The sequence below is a fragment of the Antechinus flavipes genome, chromosome 1 (genome assembly GCF_016432865.1).
Source record: "Antechinus flavipes isolate AdamAnt ecotype Samford, QLD, Australia chromosome 1, AdamAnt_v2, whole genome shotgun sequence".
Taxonomy (NCBI): Eukaryota; Metazoa; Chordata; class Mammalia; order Dasyuromorphia; family Dasyuridae; genus Antechinus; species Antechinus flavipes.
This window is the reverse complement of record NC_067398.1, coordinates 402,198,892-402,215,957: the sequence shown is the minus strand read 5'-3', so window position 1 is coordinate 402,215,957 and position 17,066 is coordinate 402,198,892. Positions and strand designations below refer to the sequence as shown.

Sequence of the window (17,066 nt, the reverse complement as noted above, 5' to 3'; positions counted from 1 at the left end):
TTCCTAGCAATACTCAATTGTAGTACTTTGTGTTCACCAATTATCCTCCTAACATTCCTCAATCCACATTTCTCCACCAACTTTTATTTCTCTTTCTGCTCTAGAATAGGACCCTCAGGATGGCTGGACCTCCAGGATGATTGAGCATCCTGTTGAGAAAATGTAACCCCCTTCTCAAATGTACCCCTACTCTGTTCCCCAGATGATTTTGTGGTTTCCCTTCTGAACTGGGTCAGTGGCTGGCGAATGAATCCCTTTATCTTTTTTTGTAATTTTCCCCAATCTTCATTTGGACAGACTGATTCATACAGGTTGAGCTAGCAAGTAAGAGGCCACCAATAACCTTAAAGAGATAATTTTCAGTACAGTTGTATGTACATAAAAGAAAATGTAAAAGTGAGGTATAAGTGGATTCTGTACCCTTCATTCCACCTCCAACCAACTTTTCAAGCATATTGTCCCTAACATTCTCAATCTCCTCTCCAATCTTCAACTTAATTAGATTCTGTTCCTATTATCTACAAACAATGCTCAAATGTTTTTCATGTTACAAAAAAAAAAAAAACAAAACAAAACAAAACAAAAAACTCTTCATTAAAACTTACCATTATCTTCAATCAGCCAACTGTCCGGCATTTCTCCTCCCTTTCATAGCCAAACTCCTAGTAAAAACTACCAACACTGTTTCCACTTCCTCTCCTCTCACTCACTTCTCATTCTTTGCAATCTGTTTTCTGACTTCCTTACTCAACTGAAACTGCTCTCTCCAAAGTAACCATAATCTCATGATTTCCAAATCTATTGGCCTTTTTTCAATCCCCATCTTTCTTAATTTCTCAGAGGGCTTCAACATTTTACAACCTTCTCCTGGATACTCCCTCCTGAAACTGTTCCTTTTTGGTTTCCGCCTAATTGACTGTTACTTAATAAACTCCTTTACTAGATCTTCCTCCATATAATAACCTCTGACTGTGGGCATCCTCAAGTGTCTTTCTTGGAACTTTTCCCCTATATATACTCTCACTGGGTGATTTCATCAGATTCCATTGGTTAAATTATCATCTCAATGCAGATATAATTTCCAGGTCTATATTTATTTTCAGCTCTCCTTTCTCATTTCAGCTCCATTCCCACATTGATAACTTCCTAATCAATATTTCAAATTAGATGTCTAAAAAGTATCTTGATCAAGATATCTAAAAACAAAACTAATTTTTTCCCCCAAAATTTATTCCTAATTCATAACTTCCCTATTTCTATTGATAGAACCACTATATTTCTAATTACTACAATTCAAAGTCTCAGTGTCTTCCCTGATTTCTCACTTTCACTCATACGACCTATCTAATCAACTGTCAAATATTGTCTTTTTTGCCTCTGCAACTTTTGGCTTTTCTGTCCCTTTTGCCTCTATACATAGCTACTCCACTACTTCAGACCTTTCATAATCTTTTATAGACTACTATAAGAGCCTACTCATTAATATCCTTGCCTCAGATCTCTCCATTCTCTAATCCATCCTTTACTCAGCTGTCTAAGTGATCTCCTTAAAACACAATATGACCATGTCACTCTTCTACCCAATGAAATTTGTTGATCTTTTTTACCTCTAGAATCAAATACAAACTCTTCTTCTTGGCATTTAAACTCTTTGCAACCTAACTCCAACTTTTGACACATCAAAAACCACTCTCTTCAGGCACTCTATGGTCAAATCACACTGGTCATTTTACTGTTTCTCCTTCATGACATTCCATCTCCTACCTCCATGCTTTGGCAGGACTGTCCTGGAAATTTACTTTGCCTCTACCTCTGTTAGTAGCTGAAATATTAGAAGGAATGAAAAAGTTTGAGAGACATAGTTTCTGGGTAATCATTTTATTAATTATGCTTACAGATAATTAATAAAAGGGATCAATGGCAATCTTGAATGCCAAAGACTCCTCATGGAACTCACTCAGTATCTCTCTGCTTTTGGAAAAGTGGGTGCTCCTAAGAGTGGAAATCAAACCTGATTAGGTAACAATTTATGAGAGAATGAATATTATAATGAGAGGCTAGGAAACATGACTCTGATCATAGTCTTGGACAAAGACATTTTTCTATATCCCTATCACCCCAATCAGGGAAGTCTAGACAAAAGGAAGGAACCTACTTCTACTTCAACCTGTCCATGGGCCAAAACCTACCAATTCACCTAAACTAAAATTTCTTTACCTTTTGATCAGATCTAAATTTACCCAACTGGGTGTGTCTTATCCAATATTTCATCTCATTTTTAGTCTTGCATTTCAAAGACTATCTAAATAGCCTAGAAAGGCTGATTTCTAAATGAGGAAAAGGGGAAAAAACCTTAGTCCTAATTCAATAATTGGCTATTAATAAAAGAGAAAAATAATCATTTCTCTTACCTCCAACTTCTTAGAATCTTTAGGAATCTTAAAAATAAGTTAATCTCACCTTCTAGATAGTTTTCTCAAGCTCTTTAACTCACAGTATCTTACCATCACAAAATGTTCTCTCTCTCTCACACACACACTCTTCTATTATGTAAAACTATTTTTGCTAATGGCCTCTAAGACTTGAGAGAGAGAGAGAGAAAAAGAGAGAGAGAGAGAGAGAGAGAGAGAGAGAGAGAGAGAGAAGAAAGTGCAGACTATTCTTTGTCAAAGATTAGCAGTGTGGCACAAAATGGCTGTGAAATCCTTTTCAAATCACTTAGCTCTCTCAGTGCTCCAAAAATTCCCTAAGATCATAAGTTGAGAGAATGATGTTGACTTTAATTGGCAGAGAGGCAGAGAGGGTTTCCTCTGGCTAATAAAATTGCAGTCCCAGTCCATCAGTGAAGGGGGAAAAAACTGTAGGATGATAGTTGGAGACAGGAGGAAAATTAAGGGAAGGTGTTATTCTCTGTTTGTTTTTTAAGGTTAAAGGGATACTTTGAATGCTTATAGGCAGAGTAAAAAGAACCAGGAGAGAAAAAGGAGATGAAGATGAGAAAGAAAGGTGATTGTCAACAGACCAAAGTCTGTAAAGGGATGGGAAAAGATGAGAACAAAGGCAAACGGGGCAAACATACTTTCTAGGATGGAATGAAAATACTAATTTTGTTGAATGTTTGAACTGACAGCATCCTTCTAATATTTCAGCTACAAACTGTCATCCTATTTCAATAATCATTCCAAAAATAAATTCTGTGTCTTATAAAAGACTTAAAATCTTATGACTCACTGCAAGATACTAGGACGTTTAATATCAAGGAAATGCGATAGAAAAAAATTATTTCATAGTCACATTCTTAGGTATATTGGAGATGATAATATTTTCATTTTTCTTTTGCCTTTTTTTGTAAAACAGCCTTTACAAACCATATGAGTTTTATTATTACTTTTATTATTAATCTGCTATCATTTAGTTTTTATTATCTGGCCTTAGTGTCATGTCCTATATTAAATGAGCTTCTTTGAACAATTAAATGTATTAAAAAGGCAATTATTAAGAGCTTGCTATACACTAGGCAGGCAGCTAAATGATGTGGTGGATGGAATGTTGGGCCTGGAGTCAAGAAGATGCATCTTCTTTGGTTCAAATTTGGCCTTAAGACACTTAGTCACAAGCTGTGTAACCATGGCAAGCCAAGAAATGGCAAAGCACTCCAGCATCTTTGCCAAGAAAGCCCCCAAATGACATCATGAAGAATCATATAATACTGAAATGAATGAACAACATATACCAAGCACCAGGGACATAATTCATCAAGATAGTCCCTGCTTTCAAAAAGCTGACATTCTGATAAGGATGCTAGGGTTGGAAGAAAGAGGGAAACAGTCAGGAAGAGGCAAGATGGTCACATTCTGGAAAATAAGTAACAGCTCCCTTATCAAAGTCTCTAGCCTTAGGGAGGGCAATCCAAATTCCAGAGGCAAGAAGAAAGCTGAGCAATCACTGCGTGAAAAAAACCATTATTTCAAAATTTCCACTCCCTTTACTTCTCTTTCCAAATAGATTGTACAAGACTTCCCTATGCACCTTTCATTTGAGTTTTAGGGGGAAAATAATTTTGAATTTGTCTCCTATCTACTTCTTCAAAGAAAAACAAGTTTGCTTTCTTTAATCTTATCAACACTTCTCATCACTCCCCAAACCAAGCCCACTTGTAATTTCCTATTTTCTCAAGAGAACAAGTCCAAACCATTCCTGATTAAATGTAAACTACAAAACAGCACTGTTTCCCTTTAAGGGCAATTATATATTTTATATGGTAGGGTAACAGGACTGTACACATTACATCTATTACAAAATACTTTCTTCCTTTGACTTCCAACCTGATATATCCTATTTGCTGCTTTTGGAGGGGAGGGGGGGTGTGGGGGGAGAGGAAGCTGGCTAAGGGAACTGGCCTACATCCCCATTTTAATTATCTTTCTGCATATTGAAATTAATATTTGCTGTTTTAAAATTCCAGTCCATTAAAAATACTTTGCCCCCAAAGCAGGCTATTAAGAATTCTCAGGCTACATTTTAGTTCCTCCTTTGTAATTTCTAGGCCTTCCTTAATGAGCCCAATTCTCTCCTTACAGCACCAATCAAGTTGGTGTGGGGGAGTGAAGAAAAGAGGAAAAGAATCCATTCAGAGGAAGGAGACACAACCTTTTCCTTCTACTTGGTAGGACAGGAAATGATTTCTTCTATTTGTCATAAATCTAAGTAAGATTTTTACCTGTGAATTTGGAACATTTCACCTGCTGATTAGAGAAATACACTGGATATTAAAAGATATCCTCCTCCTAGGAAGATAGCATATGATATATAATTGCTCTTGGACAATTGATAGTAAATGGAAATATATGTAAGTCACTGTTGTATGCCGATTTTCATAAACTTTCCTAAAATATATATATATAACTTATACTAAGTCACAAAGCTAGTGTCTGAGACTGAACTTGTGCCCAGATCTCCTAATTATAAATGGGAAGCATTCCATTATGCCATTCTCTCTTTCTACCATGCCAGTTTTGTAGCATACAGTGAGAATGAGCAACAATATCAGAATTTGATTATTAAGTTATACACAGAACATTCACAAAAAGTATTACAAGAAACAAAGCTTAATAAGTAGCATTAATAATCATTAAACAATTATAAGTATTTAACCTAACTGGATTTAATTACAGCAATATGCTCAGGCACTCAGGGAGGGAACTTTGGGTTGATCAAGAAGACAGGAATAGACTCAACCATTCTGGAGATCAATTTGGAATTATGCCCAAAGAGCTACAAAACCATGCAAACTCTTTGACCCAGCAGAGGGATATAGACCCAGACCTAGCTTTGTCTACTGGGTCTATATCCCAAGGAAATCATAAAGAGGGAAAAGGACCCACATGTGCAAAAATGTTTGTAGCAGCAAAGAAATGGAAAAGGAGTAGTTAGTTGCCCATCAATTGGGGAATTAGTGGAAAAATTGTGGCATATTAAGGTAATGGAATATTATTGTTCAATAAAAATCGATGACCAAGTTGATTTTAGAAAGGTTTGTAAAGATTTACACAAACTGATGCTGAGAAAAATAACCAGAATTAGGAATACATTGTATACAATAATAGCAAAAATGTGTGATGATCAACTACAAAAGATTTGGTTCTTCTCAGCAGTTCAGTGATCCAAGGCAAACCCAACAGACTGGACAGAAAATGCCATCTGCGTCCAGAAAAAGATCTATGGAGATTGAATGTAAATCATCATATGCTATGTTCACTTGTTTGTTTTTTTCTCTCCCATAGTTTTTCCTTTTTCTTCTTATTTTTCTCTCCCAACATAATTCATAAAATAATGTACATTAAAAAATTAATTAATTAAAAAAGACAGGAAAAATGCTAATATCTTAGTTCTTTTAAACATAAACCATGTTCCCCTTCAGATGGCTTTTTAAGAAAGTTTGAAATATGAGCTAGTACATATTTTAACAATACAATTTCTCATCACCTAAGGATGGAAGCATTTCTTTTAGTCATGTCACAAAGGCTTAGCACCATCTTTCTTTAGATCATCACAGGATTCCTTGGTTATACATTTCAATTCCTCATTCTCAAGAGCTGACAACTGATTTAAACCAGTCTCCTCTTCTAAATCACTCAAAGCAGGTGCTTATGCCTGATTCAACATTCACATAATCATGTATTATATGCTCTTTTTAATCCTCCAAATTGTATTAGAAGTGCAGTTTTCATTTTCAGGATTAAAAGACTATAACAAGGATATATTATTGGAAATTTTTTTTTAAAGACAACATTACAATTAATTTAATGAAATCACATATACTATTTATCTTGCTTCATTTTCTTTATAAATTCTTTGCTACTTAATAATATTTTTTCTTTTTAGAGAAAAGAAAAAACAATACTATTAAGCATTAATGAATAATAATGAATTACTAATAAATCATAATGAATGCTATACATTCATTAATCAATTATTTAGTTTTCATGGGAGATCTCAATAAAAGATCAGGGAAAATTTTAAGTTCTAGTTGGTCTAACTGCTAATCATTTTCACTGCCACATTATTAGAAGCTTAGTATATATTTAATGCTTCCCCTTCCTCACCATGTAATCTTTCCTGTTTCTTAGATTCTGCCAGCTGTCCTGAACACTCAACTATAATTACTCTCTCCAAAGTCAGTTATGAATCCTAAATCACCCAATGCAATGGGTTTTTTGTTTAGTGCTCATTTTGTCATAGTGCTCAGAACTCTTTAGAAGTTTTCACTGTTAAGGAGCTATCTCCTCTGTCTCTTCTGACCCTCTGACATTTTCTTCTCCTTAAATTTTTGCAGTTGATATAACCAAAGCTTCTTTTTCTCCTTTTATTGACTCTTCTTCTTTATCTTGACTTCTAATATTGTCATCCCTCAACTTTTAAATCCTTTTCTTTCTTTTCCAACCAAGTTATAAAGCATTGGCAATTCCACTGTCTTTGGCTATTACCTTTATTCTAATAAATCTTATAACTATATTTTCAGTTCCAACTTCCCTCCCCAACTTCAACTATTCATTTGTAGCCACCCAATAGAGATTAATTTCTGGATATTCTACTGACACCTAAAATGTAACAAGTAGAATACTTAATCCCCCCCCCAAAAAAAAACTTACTAAGTTCTTTAAAAAACACATTTAATAAATGTTCACAGATTTTTATAGAAGCATATTTTTGGTTTTATTTGTATATGGAAATTCTTTTGTTTCTTGATGACAAAAATCACAATTAACAAAACAAATCTACTCATTCTCTTGATATTCCTCTTCCTAGTGATAGTCATAGACTTAGAGGAATAAGTGTTCATATTCTAGCTGTACCAATTGTGAAACCTCAGAGATCAAACCTCCTTAATTTAGAAATGAGTATTTGAAGTCTGGAGAAGGAAAGTAACTTGTCCAACTTCATACAAGTAATAAATGGCAGTAACAAGAGTGGATGGAACCCTAGTCCTATTATTTCATAGGCAGCATGCATTAAAAAAAAAATTAAGAGGCAACTAGTGGATAGAATACTGGGCCTGGAGCCAGGAAACATGAGTTCAAATCCAGCCTTGGAGTTTATGATTCCAGACAAATCTTTTCATCACAGTCTGCTTTGGTTTCTTCAAATGTAAAATAAGAATAACAGTAGCACTTATCTCCCAGGTAAGGGAGGCGTTATAAGATTCAAATGAGATAATATTGGTAAAGCACTTAGCACAAAGTTTTAAAAGTGTTTATTTTTTATTCCTCGTTTGCCATAAACATTTCAGTTTGAATCTTTGAAGTCATCTTAATTCTACCTTTTAGCTTGCTAGTCACTTCTAATCAGCTGTCAAATTTTCCACAATATCATCCCTTCTTGCAACTGTGTCCTGCATTTCATACCTTTCCCCAGCAGTCTATCTTGTAGATTATCATGTTTTGAATAGATGACTGCAACTGCCAAATCTTTCTCTTAAATCCAACTTCACAATACCACCAGACTGATTGTTTTGTTTACATGTCTTTGAACACTTTCTCCCTCCATTTAAAAACTTTTGATGGCTTCTCACTGCTTCTAATATAAAGACTAGTTTCTAATTTGATTTTCAAAATCTTTCAAAATATAGCTCTTCACTATTTTAGCAGCCTTATTTCACAGGATATAGGAGAAAGAATCACACCAAAGGACAAGTGTTCAGATGTTAACTATACTAACTCTAGGTTTGTAAAATGAGGGGGTTGGTTCACTAAAGCTTTTTGCAACATCAAATCTAAGATCCTATGATGTAACCAAACTAGACTTAAGAGAAATATAAGCTTTGCTTTTCCACCTTTGTGCCTTCATTCAAACTACTTTTTATGCCTGAAATACTTTGACTTCTGCCTCCTGATATCTTCCCAAACCTCACTAAAAAAATCTCACTTGCCTCATAAAGCTTTGCTCAATATGCCTCCCTGGACTCTACAGACTTTTCTTAACTCAAGAGGCTTAGTTGCCTTTAGGTCACTGCAGACATACAACAGTTATTAATGTTAATGTGTACATTCTTGCAACTAATTTGTAACATATATCATGGAATTTTCCTAAGAAGACAGGCGATAGAAATTATTGAAATCCTAATATACAATTTTCAGAAGGAAGAAAATATAGCATAAACAATAAAACTGCAGAGTAGTGTCAAATTGCAGCACCACTGTAGCTTATAATAATTACCAACATTGCAATGGAAATAGAGATGCATTTTAATAATAAAAACTTTTATTTATAAGGCATTTACAATACACTTTTATAAAAATTATTTCAGTTGATCCTCACAACAACTTTGTGATTTAAGTACTACTATTATCCTCAATGTAATGAAAAGTAGAGCAAGGATCAGAAGCTATGAGTCACATACCTCTTAAATATCTGAGGTAGGTTTTGAATCTAGACCTCCAAGTTCAGTTCTTTATCTACAACATCACACTATCACTCCTCTGTATGTTTTCATCATCCTTATTTTCTGCCAAATATTACAAAACACTCCAAGCTTAATAAATGACAGACCTATGCAATGTCAACAACTTACCTGTTGAACGTCTTGTTGGAAAACACACAGCTGAAGTCTCTGATGCAGACGGACCTTTCGGTGCTGCCAGATGTTTTCTAGCTGTCTCTGATGGTGAAGAACTTCATGGATGACATCAAGAACATGGTGCACAGCCTTGGAGTAGTTTGCAGAGGCTGTCAATGAATCTGAACTGCCAGGAGTTAAAGGTCGTTGAAGCTTGTCAAGCAGTGATTTCCCATCTTGGCTTACCTGTCCAGGAATAAATTTAGTATGTTTATTAAAGTTGAGGGCTCTGCTCAGCAAGCACTACCTTCTTATGGATTTCATTCAATTCAAATGAATTTTTCTATTAAAAAAATAAAACTTTTTATCTGCTATCTGATGACAAGAAACAAAAAATAAGTTTAAAAAAAGAGCGATCATACCTTAGCATAAATAATACATTAGAGATTTATCTGTGTGAGTGTGACGGTGTAATTATTAATAAATTGACATATACCATTCTTTCCTAAAAAGAATCGACTGAAATTACATGGCTACAGAATCTGAATTGATCAATGGCTGGTCCTCCAAAAATAGAGCTCATTAGGATAAGTAAACACTCATATATACAAACATACATATATATTTTCACATACACATATGTATGTGTGTATGTGTATTTAAAAAACAGATATTACAAGGCAGTATAAAAAATTATCACATAGCAGTTTCAAAGGTCTGTGATTTCCTTGGTATGAATGTTCCTTCTACCAACACAAATCAAAAGCCATCTACAACTTAAGTCAATAAATATTCAGGATATCCAAGAGATTTTATGCCTTGCCCACAGTTTAAGAGGAAGGATTTAAACCTGGATTTTCCTATTCCAAGTGTGATATTAAATTCATTATGGCATACAAACATTCTAAAGGACCACAATACCACAAAATAAAAATGCTAAGTTTGGAAAAACTTAAAAAAACAACAATAATACTAGTGCTGGACATATATCGTAAGTGCTTAAATTATTTGTCGATAAAATTTGATAAAAATTTTATATATGTCACACAAATACTAGGAAAATTAAGAGAGTCAAGTCTAAATCCAACTAAATAAAGTTCAGAATTTTATTCAGTACAGAAATTAGTCTGAAAATTTTCACTTTAAGAGGATATTCCCATAAAACACTGAAATGCTATACTGTGACAGCTTATTATCAAACTAAAATTAAATATGTAAGTATATTGTAAATGTATTTCTCCTGTGTATGTATGTGTGTGTGTGAGTGTGTATGGTAGAAGTCTTAAAAGTAGAATATAAGAAGAAACATAATATATGTATTTAAGCCTATTCAATCAATCAATCAATATCTATTAAGCAGCTACTCTATTGTAGGCAATACTACATGATAAAAGTGAGTAGCATTATGAATCATTTTGACAAACATGGCAGAAAATTCTGGCAGCAAAACCAAGGAGATATCAATGATGTGCCTAAAATAGAGGGGTTGTTATTTGGATAGAAGAAAGAAACAGAGTGATTTCTAAATACATACTTCTTTATTATCTTTCTAGTCAGATCCTTCTAAAACTGAAAACACATGTTAAAGGCGTTTGGCTCCTTTATTAAAAGAGGGAAATAACTTGGGATAATTCATTTACAAAAGAAATGAGTACCAAAAAGGAGGAAAATACAGTGACTGTCTGAAAGGATAACATTATAAGGATAACTACTACAAACAATAAATAGCAAATAAGGAAGGCAGTATTTTGTAATCTTTTTTATTGTCTTATTTCCAGGGAAGTTTCCTAGAATGTCACTTTCCCCTTCCTAATACCTGTATGTTAGCTCTTTGATTAAAGTGCTTCTATATTCATGAAAGGTGATCATTACTTGTTCACCATTAAATACATGAATACCAGAATAAGACTTTTGAAAAAATATGGCTGACCTACGAGACACATAAATGGAGTTGTGCCCTTAAGCAGCAAGAAGTAAAATATAAATGACTGAAATAGAAAAACCCTTTAAGGCTTATTATTAATAGCAAAGGTTAAAAAAAGAATGCTTCCAGAGTATTTCTAACATATTCCTAGTCCAACCAAAAGATTATTTAATGTCAGATTATGGAGTACCAGCCCAGTGGGAAGATATTTGGGACTTTCCCTGTGAGAATAGGGATTACTTAGCTGTTTTAGCAGCTCAGAGAGTGAGAGTGTGAGAACCCCACTTCAGTCCTTGCCCAACAACTGAAATGTGAGCCCAATTCAAGAGTATATTGATTAGAGTTTAGTAGGATAGGGCAGGGGTATTCTGTCATACCAAATTTTTAGGGGAGTTGTCAATTTCCAAAGTAAAAAACATTTTTCATTTTGTCACAGGATTAAATAGCTCAAAAAACTTTCGTCAAAGACATTGTACAATTAACCATCTACTTTAGCAGTAGATTTATACAAATTTATATAAATCCTTAACAAAGGATTTACAGAAACAAAACAATTACAATACATTTCTCCAGAAAATTCAATAAAGGCATACAATGATTTAATGAAACTCTTATATTATTTGTTTTTTTCCAGTCTTCCTACACCCTGTTCACCTCAATATAGTCTGTGATCAATTAACACTGGTCTACTTGAACAAAAATCATCATCTCCTAAATGTGGTCTTACCATTTGTTCTATATTATGACTAGAATTCTCTCCATTCTCATCTCCAAATATGAGCTTCTTTGCCTTCTTTTAAATTCCTGCTACAAATCTTACCTTCTGCAAAAGCCTTTCCCAATTCTCTGTAATGCAAATAGTCTCATGCCTTAGCTGATTATGTCCACCTTATCCTAGCATATATTGTTTTTATATAGTTGTTTGCCTGTTGTCTTCCCCACTGGATTGAGAGTTGTTTGATAGCAGTGTTTTTTGTCTTTGTATCCCCACTGCTTAGCACAGTGCTTGGCACATAGTAAGCACTTAATAAATGTTTATGACTTACTGACTGACTGCTGATGCAGAAAAAAAAAAAAGTGCAGCAGCAGAAATTTTTAGGGTCAACAACTGAAATGTTAGGAAACTTAAATGTAAGGAAACTGGGAAAATAAACTCGCTTTTTTTTTTTAAACCTCAAAAACAACCTTTTGGGAATATATTCCAATTCATTAGAGGAATTCCTGTATGCAATTATGCTGACAAGAGTTTATATAGTTTAAGGGAATTAGATTAGCACAACTCATTTCAATAACTCAGAAAAATCTGTTTTTTCATACCCTTAGTAAAAAAGTATTCTATGGCCAAGATAAACATGATTATTTTATAGTATAGTAGTCTATTTTGCAAAAGAAGATTCCAAAAATAAATGTATAAATGTCCTTCATCCTAGCATATCCCAGAAAGAAATGAACAGAAGGAATTATTGCAAAGAAAAAGGGAGGCCAAATAAATTATATATAATTTAAACAAAAGCCTAATCCAAGCAATTAATAAAAAGCTCATGATGTGCTAAGTACTTCAGGATTGTTTTGATTCTACTTCCAAATAAATTCTCATGTAGTCAAAAAAAGCTTAAGTCAACAGAATTTCAAATTATGCTTTGTCTCTAGGTATCTTTGTAAGGAGACCAGTTAGCAAATTTCACATCAATTTTTTATTACAATAAGTCTTCTACCATTAATTTATAGGCTGTTTTCCTCATTTCAAACTAGGGTGTGTGTGTGTGTGTGTGTGTGTGTGTGTGTGTGTGTGAAAGAGAGAGAGAGAGAGAGAGAGAGAGAGAGAATGCACATGCATGTGCGCATGTTGGGGAAGGTTAAGAAGATGCTATAAGTTTAAGTTGCATGCTATAAAATTAAATGTTTTATAAATAACCAAATCAGTAGCAAATATTTATAGCTAAATGGAAAGAAAATGAAAAAATTAAAGCAATAAAAGTCCGTAAATATTTGATAAATAGTACTAACTTGTCAAGGGAGTATTTGCCTCCAATATTTAAGAGAAAACAAGTATCAAGAATCTAAGTGAGCAATTAGACTATTTTAATGAAAAGTAAATAAAGAATAATAACGTTAGCATTTACAGTGCCTATTACATGCCTGGCACTGTGCTAAACATTTTACAAATGTTATCTCTTTTGATCTTCACAACAATCTTGGGAGGTAGGTACTATTATTATCTCTATTTTTTAGATGAGGAAACTAAAACAGACCAGAGGACTCGGTCACAAAGTAAGTAAATGCATGAGGCTAGAAACAGATTCGTGTTTTTCTGATTCCAGACCCAGTGGTCTAAACATTGCACTTTAAGCTGCCACTTTTTCCTGCCATACATGACAAAATAAAATTGCACAAGAATTCACTGTCAAGTTTGCCAATTTCTATTTCTGGTATCTGGATCTTGAAATTTGCTATCAGACATAATTGTGGCTAAATGACTCCAGCAGGAATATCTACTTTATCTATCTATGTGCAAAATGTCAAAGTTTCATAATCTAAGAACAAGAAGCAGTATTTAGGGTTTCTGGCTATGGCTAAACCTGACATAACCATCCAAACATAGTTCAAGACCAATCAATTGAACATCAGGTAAGTCTGTTTGGTTTAAATCTGACATTTTAGATCTAAAAGGAAGGTTGCAACCACTCTATGTTCCAGAAAACAGAATGCAGTTTCTAATGATTTGATAAAGAATGCTAATTAAGAACAAAAGATTCTGACAGCTGAAGATATAAATAATGAAGATTAACTTTTCTTGGGAAGATAGCAATTTCCTTTCTTGGGGGGATGGAGAGGGAGTAGAGGAAAATAAAGGAATAAAGAAATCCCTAGGAGGAATAAGTGAATTAATGAGATAACACATGCACTGGCAATCCAAGGGGCACAAGTATTCTGGTGTTTTGTTATTTTTAGTGGGGAAACGGGAAAGACCTGGGGTCAGAAGTAACAGCTACTATTCATAGCATAGAAGTTAATATTCATCTTGCATTTGGTATAAAAATATCTATTCTCTTTCTCAACTCTGATTTAACATAATCCTCTCCATTTTATTTTCCTGAAAAAAATCTGAAGAAGTTTGGGATAGGATGGAATTCAAGGATCTCAAGTGATTACAAGGAAAGAGATTAGCATGGTCAAAGTTATTCCATATGCGCCAGATTCGGGGAAGCAGACAATTAATACTGGTAAAAAATTGAAAAAAATGGGGTGAAGTAACTTCTCTAAAAAGTTAATAAAAATTCAGTCAAAAGGTTTACACACCAACTGAAATATTTTTCTTTGTTCAGTTGAGGGCAATACCTGCAGTAGAATTGAAAGCTAACTGTATGGCTATCTCTAGCCTCTCAGGCCTTTCTGGAAAATCAAACTAAGTGCAAATGTAGCTTTCAGAATAAAATTCCAGAATTTGGATTTGTAATTGAGTGTTTCTGCTTCTGGTTTGTTGCACAAATGAACTCTACTGGTACACAAAACAAGACTGTACTTTTCTTCAGCTTACTCCATTGTGATTCATCTTTTCTGCAACCTTGTGGCAGTTACTTCTTGTTACTGTTCATTTTTCAGTCGTGTTTAACTCTTCATCATCCTATCCGGGGTTTTCTTGGCAAAAGATAACTTGACTAGTTTGTTATTTCCTTCTCCAGCTCATTTTATAGATGAGGAAATTGAGTTAAACTGTGTTAAGGATATATATGTTCAAGGTCAAACAGCTAGCAAGTATCTGAAACTACATTAGAACTCAGGAAGATGAAATCTGACTCCAGACAAGGTGTTCTAGTCCTTGTACTACCTGAATTCCCAGGTAGTTACTAAAACTATGTAGGACACAACATTACTCTTCTACAATGGCCCCAGGTTGATTTTATGGGGGATTTTTTTCCCTTTCTAACACTGCAGCTTGGAAACATCTCAACTCTCTAGGAGATATTTTTAAAGGAGAAGGGAATGGAAAAAGAAAAACAAGCACTGTTTTTGAAACTTACCAACTCTGATGTGATGCCAAAAATTGAGTATAAACTATTAAATCCAATGCAACACTGCTTTGTTTGATGAGGCTTTAAAATAATTGGTTTATAAAGTTACTATCAAGGTAACTGAGATTCTATACCCATAACAGAGGTGTAACTTTATAAAGCTAATGATTGGAGTGACTCATATATTTTGCTGTTTGTTTTTATCTACCTAATGACAATAATAATATCATCCTGTATTTATACAGTGCCTTGAAGCTAAGAAACACAACAGGCTTTGTAGAGAAGAGCTTATTAAACTTTATAAAGTCCTGTTAAGGCATGTGGTGAGTCAGTGTGTTTTTTTTTCAAATGAAGAAATTGAGGCAGGGAGTAAGTTTGCTTAAGTTACATAAAATAATAGGATGTTGGAGCAAAAAGAGTTTTAAGATTTGCTCATCCAATTCACTCTTCTTATAGATGAAGAAACTGAAAAATGAAGTGAACCAGTCTGAAGTCACATGGGAATTAGTGGTAAAGCAGGAATGAAATTCCATGTTTCGTGGTATTGTCTAGTTTTGTTGGAGTCTTAGCACTTCAAGATAAAAAAGCCTGTCTCCTGTTCTGATCCTATAGATTATTCTTAATGTCTTAAAGTGGTAAATGGTTTTTAATGAACAATTTGTTTCATTTACTGATTTTAATGTATTCTAACTGGGATTTTTAATCTAGTAATTTGGTCAAGGGCTAATTGAGAATTGATCAACTTTTTACAAACAGAAAATGTTTAGTATATTTCTACAAAGCAAAACAGAACTAACATATAATATCCCTAAAACTATAAGTCAAATGTGTTGGTTCATTTTGCTTAACTATGCTTTATTTTAAAAGGATGGTTCTAGGGAAGAAAGAGACAGAGATGTTCTTTTTATTTTCCCTTATGTTTTCCTACATCAATACAATATTTAAAAAAGTAAAACTACAAGTCATGCTAACTCTTTCTGTTTACTGCCATCTCCATCTGGGTGATCAAGTACATTAGCGCCAAATCTGGCAAGCTGAAGCAAGCAAACGTTTATAAGACTCAGGTATGCTCCTGTTGTTGAAATACAAACAGGATCAACATGGGGCAAGTCTAATTAAAACAGAGAAAAGCAGGTGTTTATGTAAAAAAATAAATTTTACTGGCAAGACTTCTTATTTCCTAACTACACCATCAATACCACTCACTAGAAACAAGAAAAGTAGAATGATAGTTTAAATTTTCTTTTTTAAAATTTAAAAGGATTTTACTTAAAAGCATAAGGTGAATATTTGACTTGAATCTGAACATTTCCTCACCTACAAAAAGAAAGATTTGTTCTAAATGATTTCTAAATTCTTTTGCACATCTGATATTCTGATTCTATAATTCCCAGAGCCAAAGAATTAACTCAATACTTCCACCCTAGGGAGAAGTCTGAACAGCTTAAAAGAAAAAGGAGATCACTTTTAAAAAGATGCATGGGGGTATCAGAATTATATTCAGCTCTATGTAAAGTTCTATCAGTTTTTTTAGAATTAAGCTAAGGCCCCAGGTATGACCCTTGTATTCTCTCAGAGCAAAAACATAGTTCCCATGGCTACAGATCACATTCCTGGCCCTGGCCCTAGCCCTACTCCTGCATCTATCTAATAAACATGTGCCACAGGTCACAGGAGTGACCAAACAGTCCAAACATTACCACTTAAAATACATCTCAGATATTACATTCTATTCTCAGGAAATGAGTAGTGGTTCTGATAGGCCAAAAAAAAAAAAAATTATGATCCTTCACTTTTTTTTAACAACAGGAAAAACTGAGATTCGGACAAATTTCTCTCTCTCTCTGATAGCTATCAATCTATCTAGATAAAGATCTATCTACACACACACACAGAGAGAGAAAAAAAACAACAGTCATTATTGGAATTTTTAATTCTTAAAACCACACTCGACCTTCAAACATTAGTTAAGATTTATTCAGTTAACATCTTTTAAATTTTTTGCTCTGCTCTAAGGAATAGGATCAACATGCTCTATAAGGGAAAAGCCAAGGTGGAGGAGGTGAAGGAGGAG

General features: G+C 33.9%; 1 protein-coding gene across 2 annotated transcripts in view; it reads right to left on the bottom strand.

Annotated features, from left to right (window-relative positions):
- Positions 1-17,066, bottom strand: part of TRIO (trio Rho guanine nucleotide exchange factor) — a 485,555-nt gene that overhangs the window by 229,993 nt on the left and 238,496 nt on the right. For both annotated transcript variants that reach the window (XM_051969858.1, XM_051969859.1), the window contains one exon: positions 9,071-9,301. In XM_051969858.1, the coding sequence (XP_051825818.1) occupies positions 9,071-9,301 (231 nt within the window). The remainder of the gene's footprint in view (positions 1-9,070; positions 9,302-17,066) is intronic.